We start from the raw sequence: 27,612 nt of genomic DNA, 5'->3' as shown, positions 1-27,612 counted from the left end.
CATCTGTTGAAAAAGTAGCTAATAGTTCCCAATCTGATCCAGGGACACCCCTAGGAAAAGATTCAGGAAAGAAACTTCAGAGCCTGCCCATTACTAGACAGTGTAGCATAGTTGGTACTGATGTAGAGTCACACCATACAGATAGTGTTGTCTCACATCATAACAAGAGCATTCATTCTCACCACAGTAGAAGTGATGTTTCTGTTAACCAAGCTGTTAGGGTGCCTTCTGTAAGGGACAGGTCTCCTTCTGTCCATTCTCACCATACTTCTGTTTCAAGGCATGTCCCTCCCACCCACCCTGATGACAGATTGTTAGAAAGGGAACTCAATAGATTGAGAGTGGAACAAACCAGACTGAAGCTCAAGAAGCAACAGCTGGATTTGGATAGACAGACCTTAGAAGTAGAGAAGGAGAGACAGAAACTGGGTTTAGAAACCCATGGTGGCAGCAGCAGTATTCCCCATAGTCATCCTGCAAAAGAGCATGATTCCAGGAATCTGCACAAGATAGTTCCCCCTTACAAGGAGGGGGATGACATTAACAAGTGGTTTGCTGCACTTGAGAGGGCCTGTGCTGTACAGGATGTCCCTCAAAGGCAGTGGGCTGCTATCCTATGGCTATCATTTAGTGGAAAAGGTAGGGATAGGCTCCTTACTGTGAAAGAAAGTGAAGCCAATGATTACAAAGTTCTTAAGAATGCACTCCTGGATGGTTATGGTTTAACCACTGAACAATACAGGATAAAGTTCAGAGAGACCAAAAAGGAGTCGTCACAAGACTGGGTTGATTTCATTGACCATTCAGTGAAGGCCTTGGAGGGGTGGTTACATGGCAGTAAAGTTACTGATTATGACAGCCTGTATAACTTGATCCTGAGAGAGCATATTCTTAATAATTGTGTGTCTGATTTGTTTCACCAGTACTTGGTGGACTCTGATCTGACCTCTCCCCAAGAATTGGGAAAGAAGGCAGACAAATGGGTCAGAACAAGGGTGAACAGAAAAGTTCATACAGGGGGTGACAAAGAGAACAATAAGAAGAAAGATGGTGAAAAATCTCAAGATAAGCATGGGGACAAGGGTAAAACCAAAGATCCCACTTCAAATCTTAAACACTCTTCAGGGGGTGGGGATAAAACAAATTCTTCCTCTTCTTCTCAACCTACACAATTTAAAAAGCCTTGGTGCTTTGTGTGTAAAAACAGAGGCCATAGGCCAGGGGATAAGTCCTGTCCAGGTAAACCCCCTGAGCCTACCACCACTAATACATCAAGCTCTAGTGCCCATAGCAGTAGTGGTACTAGTGGTGGGACTGCTGGCAACAGTCAAGTTAAGGGTGTAGTTGGGTTCACTTATGGGTCCATAGTAGAAACTGGGGTAGTCAGTCCCAAGACAGTTTCTGTCACACCTAGTGGCATTGGCCTTGCCACACTGGCTGCTTGTCCCCTTACAATGGATAAGTACAGGCAGACAGTTTCAATAAATGGTGTTGAGGCCTTGGCCTACAGGGACACAGGTGCCAGTATCACTTTGGTGACTGAAAACCTAGTGCATCCTGAACAACACATCATTGGACAACAGTATAAGATTATTGATGTCCATAACTCCACTAAGTTTCTTCCCTTAGCTATAATTCAGTTTAGTTGGGGTGGAGTTACTGGCCCTAAGCAGGTGGTGGTATCACCTAGCTTACCTGTAGACTGTCTCTTAGGTAATGACCTAGAGGCCTCAGGTTGGGCTGATGTAGAGTTTTATGCCCATGCAGCCATGCTAGGCATCCCAGAGGAATTGTTCCCTCTCATTTCTACTGAAATCAAAAAGCAAAGGAGAGAAGGCCTGAAAACTCAGGATCCCTCTCCATCAACAGGTAAAAAGGGTATCACAGTATCCCCTAACCACCCTACCATTCAGGATACCATTCCTGTGGTGGGAGAAACCTCTCCTGGGGTGGCACCTGTTCCAAGGGAATCATCAGCTGGCAAAGCTGGACTCCCTGAGGTAGAAGTACCTCTCTGTGGGATAACTAACATTGGTGAGAAAAAGAGCACCATTTTAGTTAACATGGAGCATCCCTCCAACCCTCCCAGAGAATCTTTAGTGCAGAAACCCTGCACTGCCTCACAACACTTAGGACAGCATCCCTGCCCTAGTGTGGAGCTCATAGGACAGCATCCCTGCCCTGCTCCAACTCAAGAGAAACAGCATCCCTGTTCTCTCTTCCAGCCATTTAGACAACGTTTTTGCCCAGCTATGGCTTTTCTGAGACAGCATCCCTGTCTGGCATTTACATCACTACAAATAGGTTCAGTGGACAATTCCCACTGCTCTAAACTAAAACTTACTGATAGAAACTCTGAAAATACATCTTCACATTGTTGCTTAGCTAAAAAACTTCAAACAGGGTGGTTTACATCCCCACAGGGAAGTAACCATATAGTGGATGATAAAGGGAGTAACCAGTCTATTGCAGAGCTACTCTCTACTTATCACCACTTAGACAATAAAGTCTCAACTGGCCAAGGTTAGCCTTATTGTCCTTCGTTTGGGGGGGGGGGGTTGTGTGAGAAAGTAGCCTCTTTCTAGCCTTGTTACCCCCACTTTTGGCCTGTTTGTGAGTGTATGTCAGGGTGTTTTCACTGTCTCACTGGGATCCTGCCAGCCAGGGCCCAGTGCTCATAGTAAAAACCCTATGTTTTCAGTATGTTTGTTATGTGTCACTGGGACCCTGCTAGTCAGGACCCCAGTGCTCATAAGTTTGTGGCCTATATGTATGTGTTCCCTGTGTGGTGCCTAACTGTCTCACTGAGGCTCTGCTAACCAGAACCTCAGTGGTTATGCTCTCTCATTTCTTTCAAATTGTCACTAACAGGCTAGTGACTAATTTCACCAATTTACATTGGCATACTGGAACACTCTTATAATCCCCTAGTATATGGTACTGAGGTACCCAGGGTATTGGGGTTCCAGGAGATCCCCATGGGCTGCAGCATTTCTTTTGCCACCCATAGGGAGCTCTGACAATTCTTACACAGGCCTGCCACTGCAGCCTGAGTGAAATAATGTCCACGTTATTTCACAGCCATTTACCACTGAACTAAAGTAACTTATAAGTCACCTATATGTCTAACCTTTACCTGGTAAAGGTTAGGTGCAAAGTTACTTAGTGTGAGGGCACCCTGGCACTAGCCAAGGTGCCCCCACATTGTTCAGGGCAAATTCCCCTGACTTTGTGAGTGCGGGGACACCATTACACGCATGCACTACATATAGGTCACTACCTATATGTAGCTTCATAATGGTAACTCCGAATATGGCCATGTAACATGTCTATGATCATGGAATTGCCCCCTCTATGCCATCCTGGCATAGTTGGCACAATCCCATGATCCCAGTGGTCTGTAGCACAGACCCTGGTACTGCCAAACTGCCTTTTCCGGGGTTTCACTGCAGCTGCTGCTGCTGCCAACCCCTCAGACAGGCTTCTGCCCTCCTGGGGTCCAGCCAGGCCTGGCCCAGGATGGCAGAACAAAGGACTTCCTCTGAGAGAGGGTGTTACACCCTCTCCCTTTGGAAAATGGTGTGAAGGCAGGGGAGGAGTAGCCTCCCCCAGCCTCTGGAAATGCTTTCATGGGCACACATGGTGCCCATTTCTGCATAAGCCAGTCTACCCCAGTTCAGGGACCCCTTAGCCCTGCTCTGGCGTGAAACTGGACAAAGGAAAGGGGAGTGACCACTCCCCTGACCTGTACCTCCCCTGGGAGGTGCCCAGAGCTCCTCCAGTGTGCTCCAGACCTCTGCCATCTTGGAAACAGAGGTGCTGCTGGCACACTGGACTGCTCTGAGTGGCCAGTGCCATCTGGTGAGGTTAGAGACTCCTTCTGATAGGCTCCTTCAGGTGTTGCTAGCCTATCCTCTCTCCTAGGTAGCCAAACCCTCTTTTCTGGCTATTTAGGGTCTCTGTCTCTTGAGATTCCTTAGATAACGAATGCAAGAGCTCATCCGAGTTCCTCTGCATCTCTCTCTTCACCTTCTGCCAAGGAATCGACTACTGACTGCGCTGGAAGCCTGCAAAACTGCAACATAGTAGCAAAGACGACTACTGCAACTCTGTAATGCTGATCCAGCCGCCTTCTCGACTGCTTTCCTGGTGGTGCATGCTGTGGGGGTAGTCTGTCTCCTCTGTGCACTAGAAGCTCCGAAGAAATCTCCCGAGGGTCGACAGAATCGTCCCCCTGCAACCGCAGGCACCAAAGAACTGCATCACTGGTACCTTGGGTCTCCTCTCAACACGACGAGCGAGGTCCCTTGAATCCAGCAACTCTGTCCAAGTGACTCCCACAGTCCAGTGACACTTCAGTCCAAGTTTGGTGGAGGTAAGTCCTTGCCTCCCCACGCTAGACTGCATTGCTGGGAACCGCGACTTTTGCAGCTACTCCGGCCTCCGTGCACTTCTGGCGGAAATCCTTTGTGCACAATCCACCCTGGGTCCACGCCACTCTAACCTGCATTGCACGACCTCCTAAGTTGTTCTCCGGCGACGTGGGACTCCTTTGTGCGACTTCGGGTGAGCACCGTTTCACGCGTCCTCGTAGTGCCTGTTTCTGGCACTTCTGCAGGTGCTGCCTGCTGCTGAGAGGGCTCCTTGTCTTGCTCGACGCCCCCTCTGTTCCCTGACGCAATTGGCGACATCCTGGTCCCTCCTGGGCCACAGCAGCATCCAAAGACACTAACCGCACTATTTGCAGCTAGCAAGGTTTGTTGGCGGTCTTTCGGTGGGAAAACACTTCTGCACGACTCTCCACGGCGTGAGGGATCCGTCCTCCAAAGGGGAAGTCTCTAGCCCTTGTCGTTCCTGCAGAAACCTAAGCTTCTACTGTCCAGTAGCAGCTTCTTTGCACCCACAGCTGGCATTTCCTGGGGATCTGCCCATCTCTGACTTACTTGTGACTTTTGGACTTGGTCCCCTTGTTCCACAGGTACCATCAACTGGAAATCCATCGTTGTTGCATTGTTGGTTTGTGTCTTTCCTGCAGAATTCCCCTATCACGACTTCTATGTCCTTTGGGGAACTTTAGTGCACTTTGCACTCACTTTTCAGGGTCTTGGGGTGGGCTATTTTTCTAACCCTTACTATTTTCTAATAGTCCCAGCGACCCTCTACAAGGTCACATAGGTTTGGGGTCCATTTGTGGTTCGCATTCCACTTTTGGAGTATATGGTTTGTGTTGCCCCTATCCCTATGTGTTCCCATTGCATCCTATTGTAACTATACATTGTTTGCACTGTTTTCTAATACTATTACTGCATATTTTGGTATTGTGTACATATATCTTGTGTATATTTGCTATCCTCATACTGAGGGTACTCACTGAGATACTTTTGGCATATTGTCATAAAAATAAAGTGCCTTTATTTTTAGTATATCTGTGTATTGTCTTTTCTTATGATATTGTGCATATGACACTAGTGGTACTGTAGGAGCTTCACTCGTCTCCTAGTTCAGCCTAAGCTGCTCTGCTAAGCTACCATTATCTATCAGCCTATGCTGCTAGACACCCTATACACTAATAAGGGATAACTGGGCCTGGTGCAAGATGCAAGTACCCCTAGGTACTCACTACAAGCCAGTCCAGCCTCCTACAGTACATGAGTGGAAATTCCACCTCAAAGTCCAACACAGGTACTTCAGGTGTTTGGTCACCTTGCAAATAAATCTCTTTGCCATCCTCAAAAATAAAAAATACCAAAGCTTTGCCTCCAAGTCCCACTCCCACCTCCATGCACAACATGCTATGGATGAACCAGTCCGGGATCTTTGCCTACATTATTTCTCCTGTTCCACTCCTCCTATACATGGTGAGGAAGAAAAGACATGCATCCCTGATGCTCATCCTGGTGGCTTCCTCATAGGCCAGGCAGGGCTGGTACTCCATAGCCCTGGAGATGTCCATCAGCCACCACAAGAAGAAGCCACTCATACTGGAACTTCTCTCACAGAGACAAGGCCAGGTCAGATACCTAGATTAATGACATCTCAATCAAGTGATTTGAGGCATCTAAATGTCCACCAGGAATACATGACCGCTCTGCTGGAAGACAGTAGACCCACTCACAGGCCTGTTACTCTGCAAAGTGGAATAGGGTCCCCCACCTGTAATTCCAAAAACTTGCACCCCCTAAAGTCTAACGTCCAGGACATCCTCTGCTATCTTTTACATCTACAGCATTCAGGCCTTGCCTACACATCAGTACACCTAGCTATCACAGCAACTTTCATGCAAAACAGGGAATATGTATCCCTCTGTAGGATCCCAGTAGTTGTGGGTTTCATGGAGGGTGTTAAGAGAGTCATACCTCTCAGAATACCTCCTGCCCCGTGTGGACCCTTATTGTAATCTTCATGAGTTTCATGGGGCTACCCTTTAATCCTTTATACTCATGTCTCCTACAGTTCCTTTGGTGAAAGGTGGCCTTCCTAGTGACCAGAACATCCCTCAGACATGTTAGCGAGCTGCTAGCACTTACCTTGAAAGAACCCCCAGTTGCACAAAGATGGTGCTGCGCTCAAGACCAATTCTAAGTTTGTCCCCAATGTGGTTTCACCTTTTCACCTCACTCGAACTATAGTGCTGCAGCCAGATTTATTGGCAGAAAGAGCCCTATACTAGATTAGATGTTAAAAGAGCCTTATAAATTACGTCGGCAGGACCAAGCCCATACGTAAGCCTGATCAGCTCTTTGTAGCCTGTGTGAAACCTTACAAGGGTCATCCCATCTCTAAGGCAGATTAAACAAGATGAGTAAGTAAGTGCATCCAAGGCGGCTTCTACAGCGCTGAGAGGGTCTTACCTGTTCCATCCAGAGGCACTCTGTCAACAAGAAAAGGACAACCATGGTTTTCTTAGGCAACTTCCCCTTTGCTGAAATTTGCAAAGTGCCAAACTGGTTAACACCACACACTTTTACCAAGCACTGCTGCTCGGACGTCTTAGATCTCTAGCAGGCTATGGTTGGTCAGAAGAGGAAGAGGTAATGGACTTTGTTCCGGGCATCACTAACAGCTTATGGAGGGCACTGCTTCACAGTCAATGGAGAGCATGTTTATCTACATCCACACATGCTTTGAGCATAAAATGTTACTTACCCTGTAAGCATCTGTTCGTAGTGTGTAGTGCTGAGGATTCCCATGCGGCCACCCTGCTATCTGAAAACGGGTGATAATTTCAGATCTTTTCTCTTATTACCCAGTTCACACAGTACAATATACATAGTGCAACAAGCTGTGCTCTCGAACGTCCTTACATGTCTCATAGCCGTTGTGAAAAACAATCTAAGATGGAGCTAGTGCCCATGAGTATTGTGTTCAGGGGAAGAGCGACAGCACATCTTGTGACTCAGAGGATTTCCTCAAAGGAAAGAAACTTGTAAAAGTCCAAACCCAACCTAGATAGGAGTATGCAGAACATGTGAATCTACAGCACTACACACTACAAACAGATACATACAGAGTAAGTAACATTTTCCTTTCCCCAATAACATGGAGTGTGGAATGTGCAGCATTTCAAAGCTAAGTTCAGGTTCCTCAACATTAGCTATTCTCTTGCTACATAATTAGATGGTATGATCATTTTGGACAACATTTATCTTCTGAGGCTTGTATTGCCACACTGATTATGATAAAGTAACCAAGCTTGGAGGATTACCACAGATGAATGACAGTGAAACAAGCTTTTTGGTACTTACACTATTGCAGCCATTGCTGGTATATTAGGGATGGTGGAGTGTAAGAAGCCTATGGTCACTCTAGGTCAGAAACCGAATCATTAAGGCATTGTGCTAGCGCTTGCTTCAGGTATGCATGAGGCTGACATTGGTTGTATGACACAACCACATATGCCTAAACAACGCATGCCTGAACAACGCGGTCGGAACCACGACCGCTACTTTACCACGCTTGCCTTTACCACGCATGCCATTACAACTAATTTTGTTGTAATAGCATATGTGATAAATAAATATCCGTGGTAAATTCCCCCCTGCCCTGCGCCCTACCACCTCCGTCCCTGCCCCACTGCCCTTAAAACTACCCCAACCCGCCCCCTGAACCCTATATACAAAAACCTACCCCAACCCCCCAAGGACACCTTGCCCATAAAACTAACCGAACCTCCCGCCCTAAGCCTGAAATCTGAAAAACTACCCCCACCCCCCTGGCCTACAGCTGCCTACTTACCCCTAAAAACAACCCCACTGCCCAAAGTACCTAAACCCCAGAGCCCTAAATCAACAGCCCTGCCCTGCAATCCACCCCACCCCTGCCCTTAAAACTACCCTGGCCCCTCAGCCCTTAAAACTACCCTGATCTCCCCCCATTCCGGGAGCCCTAAATCCAAAAAACTACCCGACCCTCCCTGCCCTGAGCCCTAAAACTGCCCACTCACCCTGAAAAACAACCCCACTCCCCAAACAACTCCGAACCCTCTAAGCCCTAAATAAAAATACTACCCCAACCCCCCACCCTGAGCCCTAAAACCTCCCCCACCCCTAAAAACAACCCCCCACCCCAAAGTCGACCCCAGCCACAAGCCCCACTTGGCTTTCCTGATCTTTCTTCTTCCTGCTCCTGATCTGTGCCCGACCATCTGCACAGCTAGATCACTGCCTCAACCATGCATATGCGTGGTTAAGACATATGAGTGGTTCAAGCTGACTCTACGCATAATCGTGGTTCAGGCGAGTATTGTTCCGCTTGCGGACAAAAGGCATGTGTGGCTGAGCCTGCGTTGTTTAGACCGCTTCCCCTCACATTATTGAGGTTGAGGTGAGCGCGTGTCCTTGTTTTTACTGCTGCTTCTATCAATTTTATTTGAACACTTGCTTCATTTTGCGATTGTAATTACTGTTGAATTGAATCTGTCTTCTACTCACCTTTAAAATACAGAGGGGCCGTTTTTTATGATACTTTTTACTTTAACGTGCACTTTACATTTTAGCTAAATATTTTAATAGGTATTTTCTTAACCTTTCTGACGCTCTCCTGAGGGCTGTTGGGAAGCACATTTTCGCCGGGGGTTCTTTTTAGCTTTTTGGACCCGTTTTTCAGGACGTTTGGGCCTATTAGAGCCCACTTCCTGTTTCCCCGGCAGGGACCGCGGTTAGCGGTCTAGTTGATCTGCCTTCTTCTGATTCAAGGGGGGATAAATGAGGGCAGCAACACGGCCGCGCAGATTGAGGTGAGCGCGTGTCCGTGTTTTTACTGCTGCTTCTATTAATTTTATTTAAACACTTGCTTCATTTTGCGATTGTAATTACTGTTGAATTGAATCTGTGTTCTACTCACCTTTAAAATACAGAGGGGCCGTTTTTTATGATACTTTTTACTTTAACGTGCACTTTACATTTTAGCTAAATATTTTAATAGGTATTTTCTTTACCTTGCTGATGCTCTCCTGAGGGCTGTTGGGGAGCACATTTTCGCCGGGGGTCCTTTTTAGCTTTTTGGACCCGTTTTTCAGGAAGTTTGGGCCTTTTAGAGCCCACTTCCTGTTTAACCGGCAGGGACCGCGGTTAGCGGTCTAGTTGATCTGCCTTCTTCTGATTCAAGGGGGGATAAATGAGGGCAGCAACACGGCAGCGCAGTGGACGCGCGCAGCGGGCGCGCCGCTGGCGCGCTAAAGGCAAGCCCGTCTGCTCCCGTCCGCGCCAGAACGGGCCGGAGGGCCTGGGACCTTACACCTTGTTCTGGAAGGAATAGGTACACCTTTTCTGAACTCAAGAATTTCACGGGCCCCCGGTGCACGCACACACTTATCCCTGGCATTTTCTATGCTTGGAGGTGCGCACAGTGCAACTGGACGCGCCTACACCACTTACGGTGGAAAAACAGAGAATCCGGGGAGCCCGGGGAAAAGTAGGTAACAACTCAGAATATGCTCCTGGTGGAGACATAAGGGACTTTAGAGTTGTGGGCTCCTTTGCCCTCTTCAATGCCAGATCCCTCCCCAAACACAAATTTGAAATTTGTGAACTCATTTCCACCCTTAGTATATATTGTCTCTTCTTAACAGAAACTTGGGCGAGGTCGGACTCGGATCCTGACTTCATTGAGGCAGCTCCTGTCGGCTTCTCTTTTCATAGGGTAGACAGGACCACGGGTAGAGGAGGAGGCCTGGCTATTATCTGCAGGTCCGATCTCACCTGCATCTGGAGTAGTGCAAGCTACACGTCAGAGGCCTGTGAAACTATGGCCTTTAAACTTCTCTATGGCAATTCCCTGGTTTCAGAAGGCTTGCTAATTTATCGCCCCCCCTGGTCCCCTCCCTAAGTTCCTCTCTACGTGGACCTTCCTGTCGGAACCCCTTATCATGGCCCCTAAAGCAATCATTTTAATATTCACTTTGATGATACGAGCTGGTTACTGAATTTCTTAACCTCATGACGGCTTTGGACTGGGTCTTAAAGGATGGGTTGGCCACTCATAGAGCAGGCCATACCCTTGATGGGATTTTTACCCGTCCAGAGGAGGAACTTAATCTTTCAACAACCCCGTTAGAGTGGACTGACCACTCGCTCCTGACGTTCAAATTTTTGGTTAGACAGCCGCTTCCGACACCCATTCCCCCGAAAAAACTACTAAGATCTTGGAAAAGTGTTAAGGCAGAACCTTTGGAAACGGCATTAGTACAGAGTTGGAAAGATCCTAAGGCGTCTACTCTGTTACCGCTTGCCAGGTTCAATCAGGGCATTGCTCTGGCAATGGACTCATTAGTGCCGGCAAGGGCCTTTGCTCCACGCACTGGGAAAAAACCCAGCCAACCATGGTTCTCTCGGGACCTCAAAATTTTACAGAGAAAATACCAACAGAAGGAGCGCTGCTGGAAACTGAATCCTAAGGACAATGAGAGAGACGATTTAAAATTAGCCCTAAATACTTATAAAGAAGCTTGTTTGGTAGCCAAATCGGACTATTTTACACTTAAAATCAGGGAGGCAGCTAACACTTCCAGAGTGCTATTTAGAACCATCAATGTTCTCACTACCCCCTTAGGCACACCTAATGTGGAGAACTCCCAAGATTTCTGTAATAAAATAGCCAAATTCTTCGAAAGTTAAATTCTTAACAGCTACTCTAGTTTCACCTCGGACAAGGAGCAGGTGAACTCTCCTCCCTGGACAGTTATGCCATTGCTCCCTGTGGTGGCACGTAATGGGGCTCCAGATAAGCCATGTCTACTTTCTGGGTTTAAAACGCCATCTCAAGAGGTTATTTGCATGCTGATTCTGGAATGCAAATCTGGCTCCCCATTGGATCCTTGTCCCCTGCCATCCTTCAATTAGTACCGGAGTTGGTGGCATTCATGCTGGTCCCCATTTTTCAGGAGGTCCTTATGACTGGCTTATATCCTAAGGTATGGAAAGAAACCATCATTATTCCCTTAAAAAAGAAGGGAAATGGGTAAACCTGATGATCTGACTAATCTACGCCCAATAGCTCTGCTCCCCTATGTGGCTAAAATTCTGGTAAAATATATTAATTAAGAACTGGTCGATTTCCTGTTAGCCTCGTGGGGCCTAGACAGCTCGCAACACGGTTTTCAGAAATCCCATAGTACTGAATCAGCTCTCATTGCCTCATCCAATACCATACGTAGATTGGTTGATGAGGGTCAGGGGGTCCTCTTGGTTCTATTGGACCTGTCGGCAGCATTTGACACCATTGCCCCACAATTCTTGCTAGAACGTTTACATCAGGCAGGCATTAGAGATCAAGCTCTCAAGCTGATGAGTCCTTTCTATCTGATAGATGGGCCACAGTCAGCAATGGTGATTTTAGATCCCCTGCCTACCTCCTGCCGTGTGGGGTCCCTCAGGGCTCATCTCTCAGCCCAACGCTATTCAACGTGTACGTGGCACCGCTGGCAGAGCTAATCCGCTCTTTCGGTTTTATCCCAACCTCCTATGCAGATGATACCCAGATTATCATCCCGATTAACAAAGATATGGAGGAAGTGGCGACCCGCTTTAACGCCTGTATGATAGCGGTGAACAACTGGATGAAGGCCAATTGGCTAAAACTGAATTGCAAAAAAATGGAGATCCTGTGCTTTGGGATCAAGAGGGAATATTGGTCTTCCATTTGGTGGCCCAAAGAGTGTGGCACTCTCCCTGTGCCAGGGTCTACCTCTAGGAATTTAGGATTACTGTTCGACGATCAACTGTCCTTTAAACCCCAGGTTAATCAGATAATTAAAACCTGTATGTGGACTCTGAAGAAATTAAAGAAAGTTTTTCCTTTTATCCCACAACCTTGTAGAATTACTGCTACTTTGGCTCTGGTCATTTCCAGATTGGACTACGGGAATGCGCTTCTGCTCAACCTGGATAAAGAATCACTAAATAAGTTACACTTGATGCAGAACACTGTCGCTAGGCTTCTATTGAAGCTGCCTCGCGCGGCCTCTGCTAAGAAGTGCCTCAAAAACTTACACTGGCTTCCGGTGATCCAACGGATCTCTTTCAAGGCCCTCCGCATTACTCACAAGGCCGTCCATGGGATTGGGCCTAAGGCATTGACCACTAAGCTGCAATGGTACAGACCTAAAAGGTTGTTGCGATCTGCCACCGCCTATCGAATTCAAACTCCCTGTACCAAAAAGGCGAAGTGGGGCGACAGAGCTTTCACTATTGCAGCTGCTAAAGTCTGGAACTCACTTCCACTGGAACTAAGGAAAGAACATAATTACCTGACATTCAGGAGACTGGTTAAGACCTGACTCTTCCCGCGATAAGATTTGGAGATCCCCCTTTAGCGAACACAGCCTCACCCCAGTTAGCGCTTCGATGCCCTCGGGCTGGAATGCGCTTTATAAATACTCAATACATACATACATACATACATTATGTGATTTTCTCCCATGAGACGTTCCGAGAACTCCAGCCATAGTTAGTTAACATTCAAACATATGTAAAATCTAGACCCAGGGTGTAAACAAATTGTATAATTGATGAAACACACTGGTGATGAGAGTACTTTGCGAGAACCTACTTAGGCCCTCATTATGAGTCTCTAAAGTATACAAAAAAGTGATGGATGGAATGATGAAATTAATCTCAGCCGCTTGTAAATGTTCAGGGCCGCATCCCAGTCCATAGTTATTTTGCACATCATGCCACCTCAGTTTGGACCTAGCCATATGCAAATCAGTCTTGATTCTGCTCCAATGGGAAAATTCCAGGTCAAACTGTCAAGTCAGGTCCTCATTGAACTGGAACACAAGCAACCGATGACCGGTTTCATCATAGTTAGGGGTCATCAGCCAGGTCTAGCTTGGTTGCAGTAACACAGTGTGGACGGTTCCCAAGTCTAGGCATAACCGACCCTTTTAGGGCAATACAATAAAGTATTAAAAACAAGTGATGGATGGAATGCTTGAATTAATCTCACCCATTAGTAAATACTCAGACCGCATCCCAGCCCACCTTATGAGGCAAGCTGAGTAAAACTGGCTCATGGAAACCTGCTGTCCCTAATTGTAAGTATGTTGATTTTTCTGCATCTGAATTAAGCATGGTAAAGTCGCATGAAGCCTTGGGTGCGATAGCAGCAAAGATTAATTCTTTGGCCCATATTTATACTTTTTTAGCACTGCATTTGCGTCATTTTTTACGCAAAAACGGCGCAAACTTGCAAAATACAATTGTATTTTGTAAGTTTGCGACGTTTTTGCGTCAAAATGCGGCGCACATGCGGCGCTAAAAAAGTATAAATATGGACCTTTGTGTTTTTTACTGATAAGGGAACATTGGATGCTGCTAACCTATGCAATGCCCCTCATCAGAAAATGCATTTCCTTTCCTTACTTTAATTCCCACACTCACCCCGAGATCTCACACACCTGCTCAGAGCATGTGCAAAATGTATGTATTAATCCCATTAGAATTGGAAATTGTTTGTGGTTTTATGACAGAACAAAATCAGCCCCACACAGTAATTCACATTCTATTTTGTTAACTTGTAATTGCACTGTACTGGGGCGGATCCAATTCCCACCCGACCCTGTGTAATTCAGAATGAGGGCTTTATTGTTGAGCAGTGGAAGGTGCAAACCCTGCATCAATCACTGAAAAGACCTTCCCATCAAAACAGAGAGAGTTTCTCAAAAGAATAAGAGAAAAGAAGTGGCGATGAAGTGGCGATTGATGAAAAGTGTCATTCAGTTGCTAACCAAAAACGTTCACACTTTGTCTCATTTCAGAATTGCAGCAGTGCTCAATGTACCATCATCACCTGCTCCTTGGAGAGGTTGGAGAAGGGCCAGCGGGTTTCTATGAAGATCCATTCAATACTGTGGGTAGACAGCTTCATGAAGGTATGAGGAAAATTGATAGACCCTCCCCATCCATGTGTGTAGAGTAAATAGCAGTTCAGATGTAGAATAATTAAATAAGTGATAGAGCGGTCCGTAGCAATAATTTTACCTGTGTTCGGACGCTCTTTAGGCCGATGAATCTTTTGACTTAGTGGGAACTCTCTGTACTCTTAATCGATCGATTTCTTCAAAATCAATAATCAATAACGAACATAAGCAACACCTTGAACAACATAACACTTTACAATTAATCCAGAATACATTTCGGCGAACCCTGACCTTTTAGTCAGGAATAACCACACCAGTTTATTGCAAAGTTAGTGAATTTATTTCCCTATATTAACAAAGCTAGCACAATATAAATGTGTCTCAACACCAAATGATAAACATATATGAACATTAATAGCTGTCCATAGCGTCGAAACAAGTGCAATCTATGAAGCATTTGAATCACAAGGCATTCGATAATAGCAATGCAAATCACTAATACGATAATCTGTAATGAACTAATGGCATACATTTAGTTAGCATAACAAGATCTCAAATTGCATCGTGCGACATATGGAATCCTCGTCTAACCTCAAATTAGCATCGGCATGTGGGACTTCATGCAAAACAATTTAGCAACATTAATTTAGAAAACTCCTAACTAGGGCTCTTACCAAAATCAGCAGTTGGTTACCTAAAAGAAACACAATGCAATTTTACAATTTCCTTTCATATTTACCAATTACGATCAGCATACAAGGAAGTCTTCGTCTCACAGGTACCGTTCTTCGGTCAGCATGGGTACCGTTTCTCGATCAGCATGGGACGGGACAAAGGGGCAGGGGTGAACGGGACAATTGCCTCACGGCGGCAAGGTAAAACTACTACTTCATGCAAAGGGATCAAAGTTAAAGTTACAGTCTCTAGGGCAAGAATCATTTAAAGTCTCTTTCTCTCGATTAGAGAAACAATCAAAGTCTCTCAAAATGGCGTCGCAGCAAAGTGGGCCATAATAGCTACGAAGTCAAAATGGCGTAGTGTCCGGGTAATGGCCGATAATAGCACAATGGCTGCAATGGCTACCTTCTTCTCGTGCACCTGGTTTTTATAGACAACAGTTCAGGTCCTGTAGGGTCTCCATTGGAGGGTTCATAGGTTAGCTTCAAATTGACCAATCAAAAACGACAGTTCTCAAGCTTTTACTTAAGCATACATTATCCTTGGAGATGGGTACGCAAGTTGCAACATTGTCTCCCAATTAGCTTACTTTCAGAGCCTCCATTGTCCGCACCTGCAAGTCGACCTTGAATTAAAGAGAAAATATGCCAGGCTGGCACTAACTTTAAGATAAGCATGTGAACAGTTTCTGTGGAAAAGTACAGCTTCAAGCAAGAATACACGTTTATTAGCACAGTGGAAAAATATGAGCATCTAAACCGTGAGACCAGGCAACTAGGCCAAAGCCTCCGCTAAAGTAATGCTAAGCTAAAGCATTTCAAACAAACAAATCATAGCACACGTTTATGATTATGTCGGATTAATGCAATTCTAATTCACCACGTTATATAAAGCACGCGTATAAATGATGGCAAACTACTCTGAGGGCACATTTTGTCCCCGTACAATCTTTATTAGTTAGATTAAAGTCACACATGATTATTTCAGCACTACGTTTAAGCGTTAATAAATCAAAACCTTCATTTTCTGCTTCATCAATCCCTCCTCTGATGACTACTTGTCATCACACCAAACCACGCCCACAAATTTTATTCCATTAAAATTCTGTCAGCTCCCTTTTCCTTTTAGTTCCCCTAGTTTGCGCTTTGTATTCTTCTGCCATTCTTTTCATAATTTTCTCTTCTTTTCTTCTTTTAATTCTTTCCATAATCATTATTATTCCCCTTTTTATTCCCCAAATTCCAAATACACAAATAATTACTATTAATATTCCTTCTATTATTTTCAATAATATTCCATTCCAAATTCCCCCAATCCAATGTCCCACGGAAGCAAGTCCCTTTCCAACCTTCTCCCACACTCCTGGTTCTTTCAATTCCTTCAAATCTGCACTTTCTTTTGTTAGATTAGCAAGCATAGTTTTAATCTTCACACTATTATCATGTATATAGGTACAACAGTGACGTGCACCAATCATTTTGCAAACGCCTCCATCCTTTGCTAAAAGAATGTCTAAAGCAAGCCTATTTTGAAGAGTCATAGCTCTTTCCGCTGCAAGCTCAGCATCTATCAGGATTATAGCACCTGAAAACTTTGTCAACATGTTATCCACTATAGTAGACAACTTTCGTATTTTGATGGAATTCAACACAACTCCCAATGAAGGAATCATGGCTCCAAATATATCACCTACCACAGCAGCTGCGGTCTCTCTCTTCTGGATACGATGGGATCCAGATGTCTTTTGAATCATCGATACGTCATCCAGTTGATAAACCTTTGGGAACACTATACCCAAATAACATCTCCCCCACCATCCCTTTGGAAGACGATAATAAGCATTATGCCCACAAATGTAATATACACCTGGAATGACAGGGTCAAGTCCGTTCATCATGAATGTCCATTTGGCCTTAAAAATAAACGTATGTTTGCATTCACTCGCTCCTGCAAAAATATTGTCATAATAAGATTCACCTCGATATATACAAAATTTCCCTACATGCCAAGCATCTAAAGCTATTTTCCCTTGTGTCTTTATAGCAGCAAAATCATAATTATCTACTGAAGTCCTCTTACTTAACTCCTTTTCTAATTTCGCATTCATTTGTGCCCTTCTATCATCTGTGCGATCTAAAAAGCTTATTTCTACAGCAGAGACTGAGCAAGTAAGGTTCTCCCTATGAGCATGAGCCGTTTCAAAAGGTTGCATTGGCTCGAAAAATTCCCTCATTATTTTAGCATCCCAATCTTTAGCCGTCTGGCTAAGCTGCACTATTATAGGAACATAAGCAAAGGTAACATCATAATTTGAGTAAAAATACTGTATGTTAGTTTGACCATAAAACCTAGACATTACTATACTACATGTAATCCCATATGTAAGAGGCATGTGGTGATAAGTTACCCCTTCCTTTACTGATGTCGGTATCTGTGTACACACATAACAATCCTTCGCATCCATAGTCTCAACATACTCTGTTAGCAAGCGATAGAAAACGTTATACGAAAGCTCTTTCTTATCGTGCAAGAGCCTCTCATCCAATGCTAGTCTTTTCAATGGTGTTAGTTCAGTGGCAGTAACAGGAGCAATAGTAGAAGCTTCAATATTCTCATTCTCACCCTTTCCATGCATTCCAAACACAATTGCCATTATTATTATTACACATGTAATTACCAAGCCTATACACACGTATTTACAATATCTCTTTCTATTATTTTGCGTAGCGTACCTAGTCATGGTCTGTATAGAATCAGAGAGCTAGAAGCACTTATAAATGAAACTATTTAGCAATTCAGTTACAAAGCTGAACGAGCGCAACGTTCACACCGTCTTCTTCAAAAGGCCAGTCACTTATCGGTTAGCAGCATTTGTCTCAATTCGGCAATAACTCAGTCTTTATCCGTTTAGCAAATGTCTCATCCGGTTTAACAATGTCTCAGCTGGTTGTTTCTTTCACGTTATATTGTAGCAAGCAATATCATTTACTCTTTCAATCGACAGAGTCTATGAAACTTTTCTTTTCTATTGGTATCTCTTCTTCTTCTTCGTTCTCGATGCTTAGAGATACAAACTCGTCAGTCCAATCATCATTGACTGCATATGCCCATTCAGGACCGGAATACCTCCTGTTTGGTATCCTTTTTCTTTTCAATTTTGCTTCTCTTTTCGACTCTGTCTCGCTGGTACTTTCCTCTTTTGTCAAGTCTTTTTCCTCACTTGACGATTGTTCCACAACAGTCACTTCCTTTCTTTTCTCTTTCACTTTTGGCCTTCCTCCGTCGTTCAAACTTTCTTTACCCTTTTCTTTTATTGGTGAGATACTTAGTCTTCTCTTTGCACCATGTCCATTTAATGGACCTGCTGTCTTTTCTGTGGAAGCTTGAACCTTTCCGTTCTGTTCTGCCTTATCCCCTTCTTCCGGGGAATCGATCACGTTCTCCTTTTCTTTCTCTGTATCGTCTGCTTCTGGGAAAGCCCTCCTCTGATCATGCTCTCCTGCCTCTTCACCTTTTTCGAGCCCTTCGTCACCGTTATTTTCTTCAGGCTCTTTATCACTTTCAGCTGCTTCAGGCTCCTTGTCACCTTCAGCTGCTTCAGGCTTTTTGCTACCCTCAGCTGCTTCAGGCTCTTTGTCACCTGCAGCTTCTTCGTCGCTGTCTGAACTTTCCCCTTGGTCTCCCCCAAGTGAGTTGGTGTCTTCGTCGTCGGAGAATATCTCTTTCTCTCCTGCTTCTGCCTATTCGCTTTCAGTTCGCTTTTGTTCTGTCTCAGCACTCAGCACTGCTTTATCAGGCACTGGTAGTTTCAGCGCTTCAACTTCCTCATCTGTGGGACACAACACCTTCTTTGTGTGACTGGCGTGAATCCAGTTAGGAACCCCCGCACACTTCACAGCGGTAGTTGTCGTCAGGATCACTTGAAAAGGGCCTTTCCAACGGGGTTCCAGACACGACTTTCGCACGTGCTTCTTTACCACGACCCAGTCACCTGCTTTCAGTGCGTGTCCTGGACCTTGGATCGGTGGCAAGGTGGTCGCTTCCACCTGGTGAGAGAAAGAGCGAACCACGTCAGCCAGTCCTTTGCAGTAGTCTAACACCATATCATCTGTAACATTCAAAAGCATGTTTGCGGGAACTGCAGGAAGTCTCATAGCTCTGCCCATGAGAATTTCATGCGGAGACAATCCAGTCTTTCTATCAGGAGTGTTTCTCATTGACATTAGCACTAAGGGCAATGCGTCAGGCCATTTCAAATTTGTCGATGCACATATTTTTGCCATTCTTGATTTCAGCGTACCATTCATCTGCTCCACCAGTCCTGAGGCTTCAGGGCGATAGCTACAGTGCAGCTTTTGCTCAATGTTCAGCGCTTCGCAAAGTAACTTTATCACCTCGTTATTAAAGTGACTTCCCCTATCTGATTCTAAAGAGATCGGGAATCCGAAACGTGGTATCAAGTCCCTCAACAATAGCTTGGCAACTGTAAGGCTGTCGTTTCTACGTGTGGGGTATGCCTCAATCCAGTGACTAAAAATGCACACAATCACCAGCATGTATTTCAGACCCCCATGCACAGGCATCTCAATGAAGTCCATCTGCATTCGACTAAAAGGACCGCTTGCCCTACCAATGTGACTCGCGTTCACAACTGTTCCCTTTCCTGGGTTCATCTGCTGGCAAGTGACACATCGATGGCAAACTGCTTCTGCAGCTTGACGAAATCTGGGGTTAAACCAATCAGTTTTGAACAATCTTATCATGGCATCTCTCCCTAGGTGAGCTTGCCCATGATAGAACCGCGCAAGCTGTGATAAGAGACTATTTGGCAAAACATATTTTCCCTCATGTGAAACCCATAACTCGTCTTGTCTCTTTATACATTGTGATTTAATCCAGGAATCTCTTTCATCCTCCCTGACATTATTTTGTAATGCTTTTAGTTCATCTATTGTATCTACAACCTTCAAGGCAAATGCTTCAGCTGGTTCGAGTTCTGGCTCATTTATCGTATTCCAATCATCCCTTAGTAATATACAGTTCAAGGCACAAAATCTTGCGACTTGATCCGCATATGCATTTCCCAGAGACACATAGTCCTGTCCTTTCGTGTGAGCACTACACTTTACCACTGCAACTTCGGCTGGCACTTGAATGGCATGTAACAATTCCCTATCCTCTCCCCGTTCTTCACTGGGGATCCTGAAGAAGTCAGGAAACCTCTCTGTGACCATAGTTGTCCAAAGTCATGCACAATCCCAAACCCGTATTGACTATCCGTGTAAATGGTGACTTTCATCAATGCAGATAGTTGACATGCTCTGGTAAGGGCTACAAGTTCTGCTACTTGTGCAGAATAGACTCCTTGAAGCCATCCCGCTTCCAAGACACCTGTTACAGTACATACAGCATATCCTGCTTTCAAAATCCCCATCCCATCTCTTAGACATGAACCATCAACAAAAAGAATTTGGTCATTTTCATCAAGCTTGGTATCCTTGATGTCCGGTCGAGGTTTTGTGCAAAAATCAGTCACCTGAAGGCAGTCATGCTCGACGTCTTCAGCGTTCTCAATTTCAGCATTTTCTCCAGGAAGCAAGGTTGCTGGATTCAACGTAGTGCACCTTTTCAGCTGCACATTCGGTGAGCCCAGAATTATCGTTTCATACCTTGTGAGTCTTGCTCCAGTCATGTGTTGCGTTCGGGAGCGGGTCAAAAGTATCTCAACTGAGTGAGGGACCATGACTGTTACTGGGTGTCCCATCACTATTCCTTCACTCTGAGTGAGGCTGATACCAACTGCTGCTACGGCGCGCAAACACCCTGGGAGTGCTGCTGCAACCGGATCCAAAGTAGCTGAAAAATACGCTACTGGTCTGTTTACGCCACCATGGGCTTGGGTCAAGACAGACAAAGAACATGCATCACGTTCATGACAAAACAATGTGAAAGGCTTCGTGTAATCAGGCATACCTAAAGCTGGAGCCCTGCACATGCATTTCTTCAGTTCAACAAAAGCATCCATCTCATCTCCTTTCAGCTCAATTTCATCCAAGGCATCCTTCTGGGTCAGTTTCAGTAGGGGCTTTGCTAGAGACGAGAAGTTGGGAATCCACTGGCGACAATATCCCACCATTCCCAAAAACTTCCTCACCTCCTTCCTTGTCTTTGGTGGACTCATTTGGAGTATACTTGTAATTCTTTCTTTCATTATTCTCCGTGACCCTTTCTCTATTTGGTGACCCAAGTATTTCACTTTCTTCTGACAGAACTGTAATTTGGAAGGAGACACCTTATGTACATTCCTTCCCAAATGGTTCAACAGAGCAATGGTATCGGCTGTGCAGCCACTTTCTGTCTTTGATGCAACCAGTAAGTCATCAATGTACTGTACTAGAATTGACTCGAATGGCAATTCTAATGCTTCCAGGTCTTTCTTTAGAATCTGATTGAATATTGACGGTGACTCAGAAAACCCTTGAGGAATTCGACACCAACTGTATACTCTGTCTAGGAATTTGAAACAAAAGAGGAATTGGCTGTCCTCATGAAGAGGCACAGAAAAGAATGCCTGTGACAAATCGATGACTGAAAACCATTCAGCATCGCAAGGGACTTGAAACATTATCACAGCTGGATTCGGTACGACAGGGCAGCACTTGACTATGATGTCATTTATTTTTCTCAAATCCTGCACGAGTCGGACCTTTCCACTCGGCTTTATTAGTCCCATTATTGGTGAATTACATGGGCTGCTTAACACTTCTTTCAGTACCCCCTGCTTTACAAATTCGTCAATGAGTTGAGCAACTTTCATGAGGGTATCTTGTGGCATGTGATATTGTGGGGTCTGGGGAAAGATTGCATTGGGCTTTACAGTCACTTTCACTGGTTCCACTCCTTTCATCAATCCCACCTCTTTCCCTGTCATGTCCCACACTTCCTTTCCGACTGTTTCTCGTAATTCAGCTGGAATATCTTCTTCAGTTATCATCGGGAAGAGACAAATCAGAGGATATTCTTCATCTACAGTTTCCATCTCATCCCCCTCTACACTGTCCTCTTCTTCCCCGTCACTGCTCGTCTGGATTGTTATTCCTTCGTTTGAACACATGATTGAACAACCCAATTTACACAATAGGTCTCTCCCTAACAGTGCTATCGGGCTTGAGTCACATACCACAAACTGATGTACCCCTTGATAGTTACCGATGCTGACTGGTACCGGATCTGTAATTGTGTTCGTCAGATGTCTGTTTGCTACTCCCACCACTTGAACTGTCCTCCCTGAGAGTGGCAAATTTGGAACTTCACTGCTCTTAACTGTTGAACGTGTGGCTCCCGTGTCAACCAAGAATGAGACACGATGACCCATTACTCTTCCCTCTACGTACGGACCCCTTTGATCAACTTCCAAGGATGCCGCAAGCACACAATCTCCTTCTTCTCCTGAACTTTCACTCTCCCATACGTTGTTTATTCCACTCTCACTGTGTAATGGAAACTGTTGTACGGTGCCATTTGTGCTCATTACCTGACCCGAGACCTGTGGAGGAACCATCACTTGCTGCTGACTCATTGGTGCCAAGGGTATTTGCATTTGCTGATTAGGTACCATAGGTAACTGCTGTTGCATTGGCTGCATTTGCGTCATCTGCATACGAGGCATCTGCATCTGCTGCGGCTGCGTAGGTTGTAATCCCTGCAATTGATTTACGGTCTGAAAATTTGGGCTTGGACCTCTCAATTTCGGTCCCCTCATTGTCTGAAATGCATTGACATCACTGTTTTGCTGACCAACACCTGCACCTGCACCTGCACCTTCCTGCACCACCATCGGGCACTCGCGTTTCCAATGACCGACGATTCCGCACACGTGACACGGCATCACCTTCTTCATCGCCTGTACACCCGTCACAACAGTGTTCAAATCCGGACCATTATTCACAAAACCTCCTCTGCTTCTGCCTCTGGCCTGTGGCTGAAACGCCATGTTTCCCTGCAGCTGCAACTGCTGTTGCGGTATCTGCTGTTGGAACCCTTGCATCCCTTGCAAACCTTGCAAACCTTGCAAACCTGTCTGAGCTGCCTTAAGCTGCATCATCATCACCTTCTCTTTCAACCTTTTCTGCTTCACTTCAATTTCGTCGCTACAATATTTCGCATAAGTCAAGACTTCGTCAATCGGTTTAGACTGCCAACAAATCAGATGCGACTTTATCATCTGACTTATCTCTGGCCTCAGCCCTTCCACAAATCTGAAGACAAAATGGAGCATGTCCTTCGCCTCTATTGTTTCCGTGCCACTGTAATTCTTGAACGCCTTCAACAACCTCTCATAGTAACTATGGATTGATTCTTTAGTCTCTTGGGCAGTTCGGTCAATCTTCTGCCAATCCACATTCTTCGCGGGTACCTTCGTTTTCAAATGCTCAATCACCTTATAGTACAAGCTCATCACCAAAGGTGATGGTGCACCTGTCTCCCTGTCGCTCTCAGGTTCACTTGTCGGCCAGCTTACAGCTCTTTTGCAATCCTCCCACAAATCTGCCGGAACCACAATCTCAAACAGAGTGTTCAGGTCTTCCCAGAGACATTTTGCAAGCTTCACAAACCTATCAGTCTGCTGATACCATTCAATCGGCTTCTCTCTTAGTTTGGGAAAATCGTCCGTAAAGGACTGAATGTCGCTTCTGTGCCATGGTACATGTACTAATTTTCCCCCTGCTGTCTCCCTCATTGGTAACATTGTTACTGTATCACTACTCTGCGGTCTTTTCTCATTGTGCTCTGTAGCACTGTCCCTCCTCTTTTCCTTCCTCTTTACCCATCTGCTTTCCCACTTGTCTAAGCACCTCCACACTTGTGCACTCTGCAGCAATTCTCTAAGGTGGGTCTTCATGCCTGCTGACCTCATGTGTTCAAAATCTGTGGTCCCAAAATCTAGCCTGTAGCTCCTGCTCAAGTGTTTCGTCTTGTCTATGTCAATCCCGTTTCTGTCAGCTGCTTCCTGCAAGCTCTTATGTATCTTGTTCACTTCCTTCGTAATCCTGGGACATAGATACCTCAGCTCTTCTTCTGTGTAGGACTCTAACCTGTTCACACCCATAGTCCCTTCCACCAATTCTTGTGCTTCCATGTTCAACCTGACCCTATTCATATAGTCCTCTCCTTTTCCATTAGCTGAATTTTGTGTGGAATTCAGACTGTTGAACCACTGTGTCAACTGTTGCGCATTCACCCCCATCAGGGTAGCGTTCACATCGACTACCATCGATGGCTGCGGCAGCTTTTCAGTGTTCGATGTGAGAGGTATTATCAGTGGGGGGCTCGACCTCACCAGTGTTGACTGAGCACATATGGGACTAAACTCCATCAAGGACCCAGACCCAGTTGGCTGAGCCGCTATCGGAGTTATCCCTGGAGTGTTTTCTATGCACCTTCTTTCTGTCCCATTCTGCAGCATTGATCCCTGACTGTTCAGACCCGAATTAGGCTGACTATACAGAGGTACCGCTGGACCTACAGTAATGGGTAAGGATATCGCGTCTGGGTTCTGTCCATTCCCCATGTTCTGTGACATGTTCATTCCCACACCATGGGTCATCATTGCCGGCATGCCCATCTGGCTCCCTGTCATCTGAACATGTGCGTTTCCCTGCATCTGCTTTTGAGGCATCAAAAACTGAGTTGATTCAGCTTGTGCCATTGTTGGGTTGTAACCATTCTGTACTCCCCTTACTGTTGGATCTAGAATCATTCCTGCACCGTTATCGCTACTGTAGTACCCTGGCATCTGCGGCTGATAATTTTCTGCTGGTTTCAACACGGGCACATCTTGATATATTCTCCTAACCTGCGGTATCTGCGGGGTGAACAGCAGACTCGGGTCCTTTGATCCCGATGACGCTCCTGAACTCTGTGTTTCATTGTTCTGTACCGGTGCCGGAGGGGCAGAACTGGTACTTGGACCTTGTCCATTCTCTGCATAAGGCGGTGGACGGTCGTTCAGCAATTGCATTATCAACTCCTCATCCTCTAACTCCTCTTCTCTTCTCAACTTTTCCTCGTCCTCTCTATCCTTGGAACACTTTCTGTCTGTCTTACAGGTGGCTTTCTTACCTGTCTCTTCTCCTTCCTTAGTAATTGCGGGGAACAATTTTATCCCCTGCAATACATCTGACCTCCACACCTTCTGTGCATTATCCCACCTAGCATCCGCTAGTGTCTTTTCTACCTTCCTCATTCTGGTCTCGAACTTCTTTTGCTGTTGCTGTCTGGCCATTAGTTCCCAAATTGCTAGAGCCTCAAACTGTGCTGGTCTCGGAGGCACCTTCATGTCGTACATCGTGAATCTCAAATTCTCCAAAATCCTTATATTGAATGTCCCATGTATCGGGAACGCTACGCTCCCATGTTTCTCTGTCCACTTATGCCATTGCTTTAGCCAAAGACACGGAGCTACCCCCTTTTCCTCCATTACAATGTAAGCTGGTGTACCCTCGGGCGGCGTCTCCTCTCCTACGCTCGCTTTAATGTAAGACTCCCCCTTCATCGCGCTTCTGAATGCTTTAAAGAATTTCATTTTCTCGTCTTTTATTTAACCAAGTTTATAATCAATAGGTGACTTTAATTCCCGGAATACTCTTCACCTGCCTTTCCCCTTCCAATCGAGTCCTACGGACTGCGTCCAATCCGTGCGCGACCCTTCTCTGCAACCAACCTATCCCAGCGCGGCTCTTAGTGACGTCACACTCACACACACTGCGGCTGACAAAGCCTCGCGGCTAGTCTTCCTTCACTCACCTCTTTTCGTAACAACTTCTGCATATATTGCGAGCTACCAAAAATAAAACAGATCTGTCGGTTTACTACTGGAAGGGTAACACAGTCGCTTCAGGACCTTAGGGACCTTTCACTAGCCTCGGGACCTTTCACTAGCCTCTGGCCGCTATTCCGTCTTTCTCAGTCCCCACATTCGCAAGCAAATCTGACCCGCAGACCTACTCTCAACTTGTCAATGATCTGTTCTAGTGCACTTAGAATCTTGTCAAAGCCCGAAGTCGAAGTTTCTTTCACTCCCTAACACACGTACCGACTCGTTGACCACGCCCGATCAACCTACTAAACCGCCCAGACCACAACATGGATCAACATACTCCGGAGTCTCTTGACCTCGCAGGGCCCGTCTCAACAACAACAACCACGTGGACCTTTTTATGCACGAAGCGCCACACGCACATGAAGTTCGACGACTTCCCTACTCTCACACTCGGAGCCGCACCTCCGCTAACTCTATGAAGTTCGACGACTTCACTACTTCTACACTCGGAGTCGCACCTCCGCTATCCTTAAAAGAAAACCCTTGCAACCTTTTCACACACCCTGCGGCAATAAGCTGTCCAAGCGCAAAACCCTAACTTCACTCATACCATCACTAGTACCGCCAACGCTGATTCCACACCTCCGTTCTCTCCATCCGCAAGCTCCGAGATCCCGGGAAAGTCGCGGTGGACCTAGCCCATCATCATCTTGTCAATCCGTTCTACCCAAGAAAATCTAATTCAACTTTTCGAATGGGGTCTCAAAATGCGTAACCGTTAATTCGACACCATGTACTTTAATAGTACAGGGTCCCAAAAGACGAAACCATCCTCTGCTACCATCTACTGATAGAGCGGTCCGTAGCAATAATTTTACCTGTGTTCGGACGCTCTTTAGGCCGATGAATCTTTTGACTTAGTGGGAACTCTCTGTACTCTTAATCGATCGATTTCTTCAAAATCAATAATCAATAACGAACATAAGCAACACCTTGAACAACATAACACTTTACAATTAATCCAGAATACATTTCGGCGAACCCTGACCTTTCAGTCAGGAATAACCACACCAGTTTATTGCAAAGTTAGTGAATTTATTTCCCTATATTAACAAAGCTAGCACAATATAAATGTGTCTCAACACCAAATGATAAACATATATGAACATTAATAGCTGTCCATAGCGTCGAAACAAGTGCAATCTATGAAGCATTTGAATCACAAGGCATTCGATAATAGCAATGCAAATCACTAATACGATAATCTGTAATGAACTAATGGCATACATTTAGTTAGCATAACAAGATCTCAAATTGCATCGTGCGACATATGGAATCCTCGTCTAACCTCAAACTAGCATCGGCATGTGGGACTTCATGCAAAACAATTTAGCAACATTAATTTAGAAAACTCCTAACTAGGTCTCTTACCAAAATCAGCAGTTGGTTACCTAAAAGAAACACAATGCAATTTTACAATTTCCTTTCATATTTACCAATTACGATCAGCATACAAGGAAGTCTTCGTCTCACAGGTACCGTTCTTCGGTCAGCATGGGTACCGTTTCTCGATCAGCATGGGACGGGACAAAGGGGCAGGGGTGAACGGGACAATTGCCTCACGGCGGCAAGGTAAAACTACTACTTCATGCAAAGGGATCAAAGTTAAAGTTACAGTCTCTAGGGCAAGAATCATTTAAAGTCTCTTTCTCTCGATTAGAAAGACTCTCAAAATGGCGTCGCAGCAAAGTGG

At 45.4% G+C, this 27,612-nt stretch overlaps 1 protein-coding gene across 2 annotated transcripts in view; it reads left to right on the top strand.

Moving 5' to 3' along the window:
- ITGA2B (integrin subunit alpha 2b) overlaps positions 1-27,612 on the top strand; it is a 327,605-nt gene that overhangs the window by 280,981 nt on the left and 19,012 nt on the right. For both annotated transcript variants that reach the window (XM_069237913.1, XM_069237914.1), the window contains exon 27: positions 14,258-14,371. In XM_069237913.1, coding sequence (XP_069094014.1) covers positions 14,258-14,371 — 114 coding nt within the window. The remainder of the gene's footprint in view (positions 1-14,257; positions 14,372-27,612) is intronic.

This window comes from Pleurodeles waltl, chromosome 6 (genome assembly GCF_031143425.1).
Source record: "Pleurodeles waltl isolate 20211129_DDA chromosome 6, aPleWal1.hap1.20221129, whole genome shotgun sequence".
Taxonomy (NCBI): Eukaryota; Metazoa; Chordata; class Amphibia; order Caudata; family Salamandridae; genus Pleurodeles; species Pleurodeles waltl.
The sequence above is the reverse complement of the archived record's forward strand: the minus strand, read 5'-3'. Positions and strand labels throughout refer to the sequence as shown.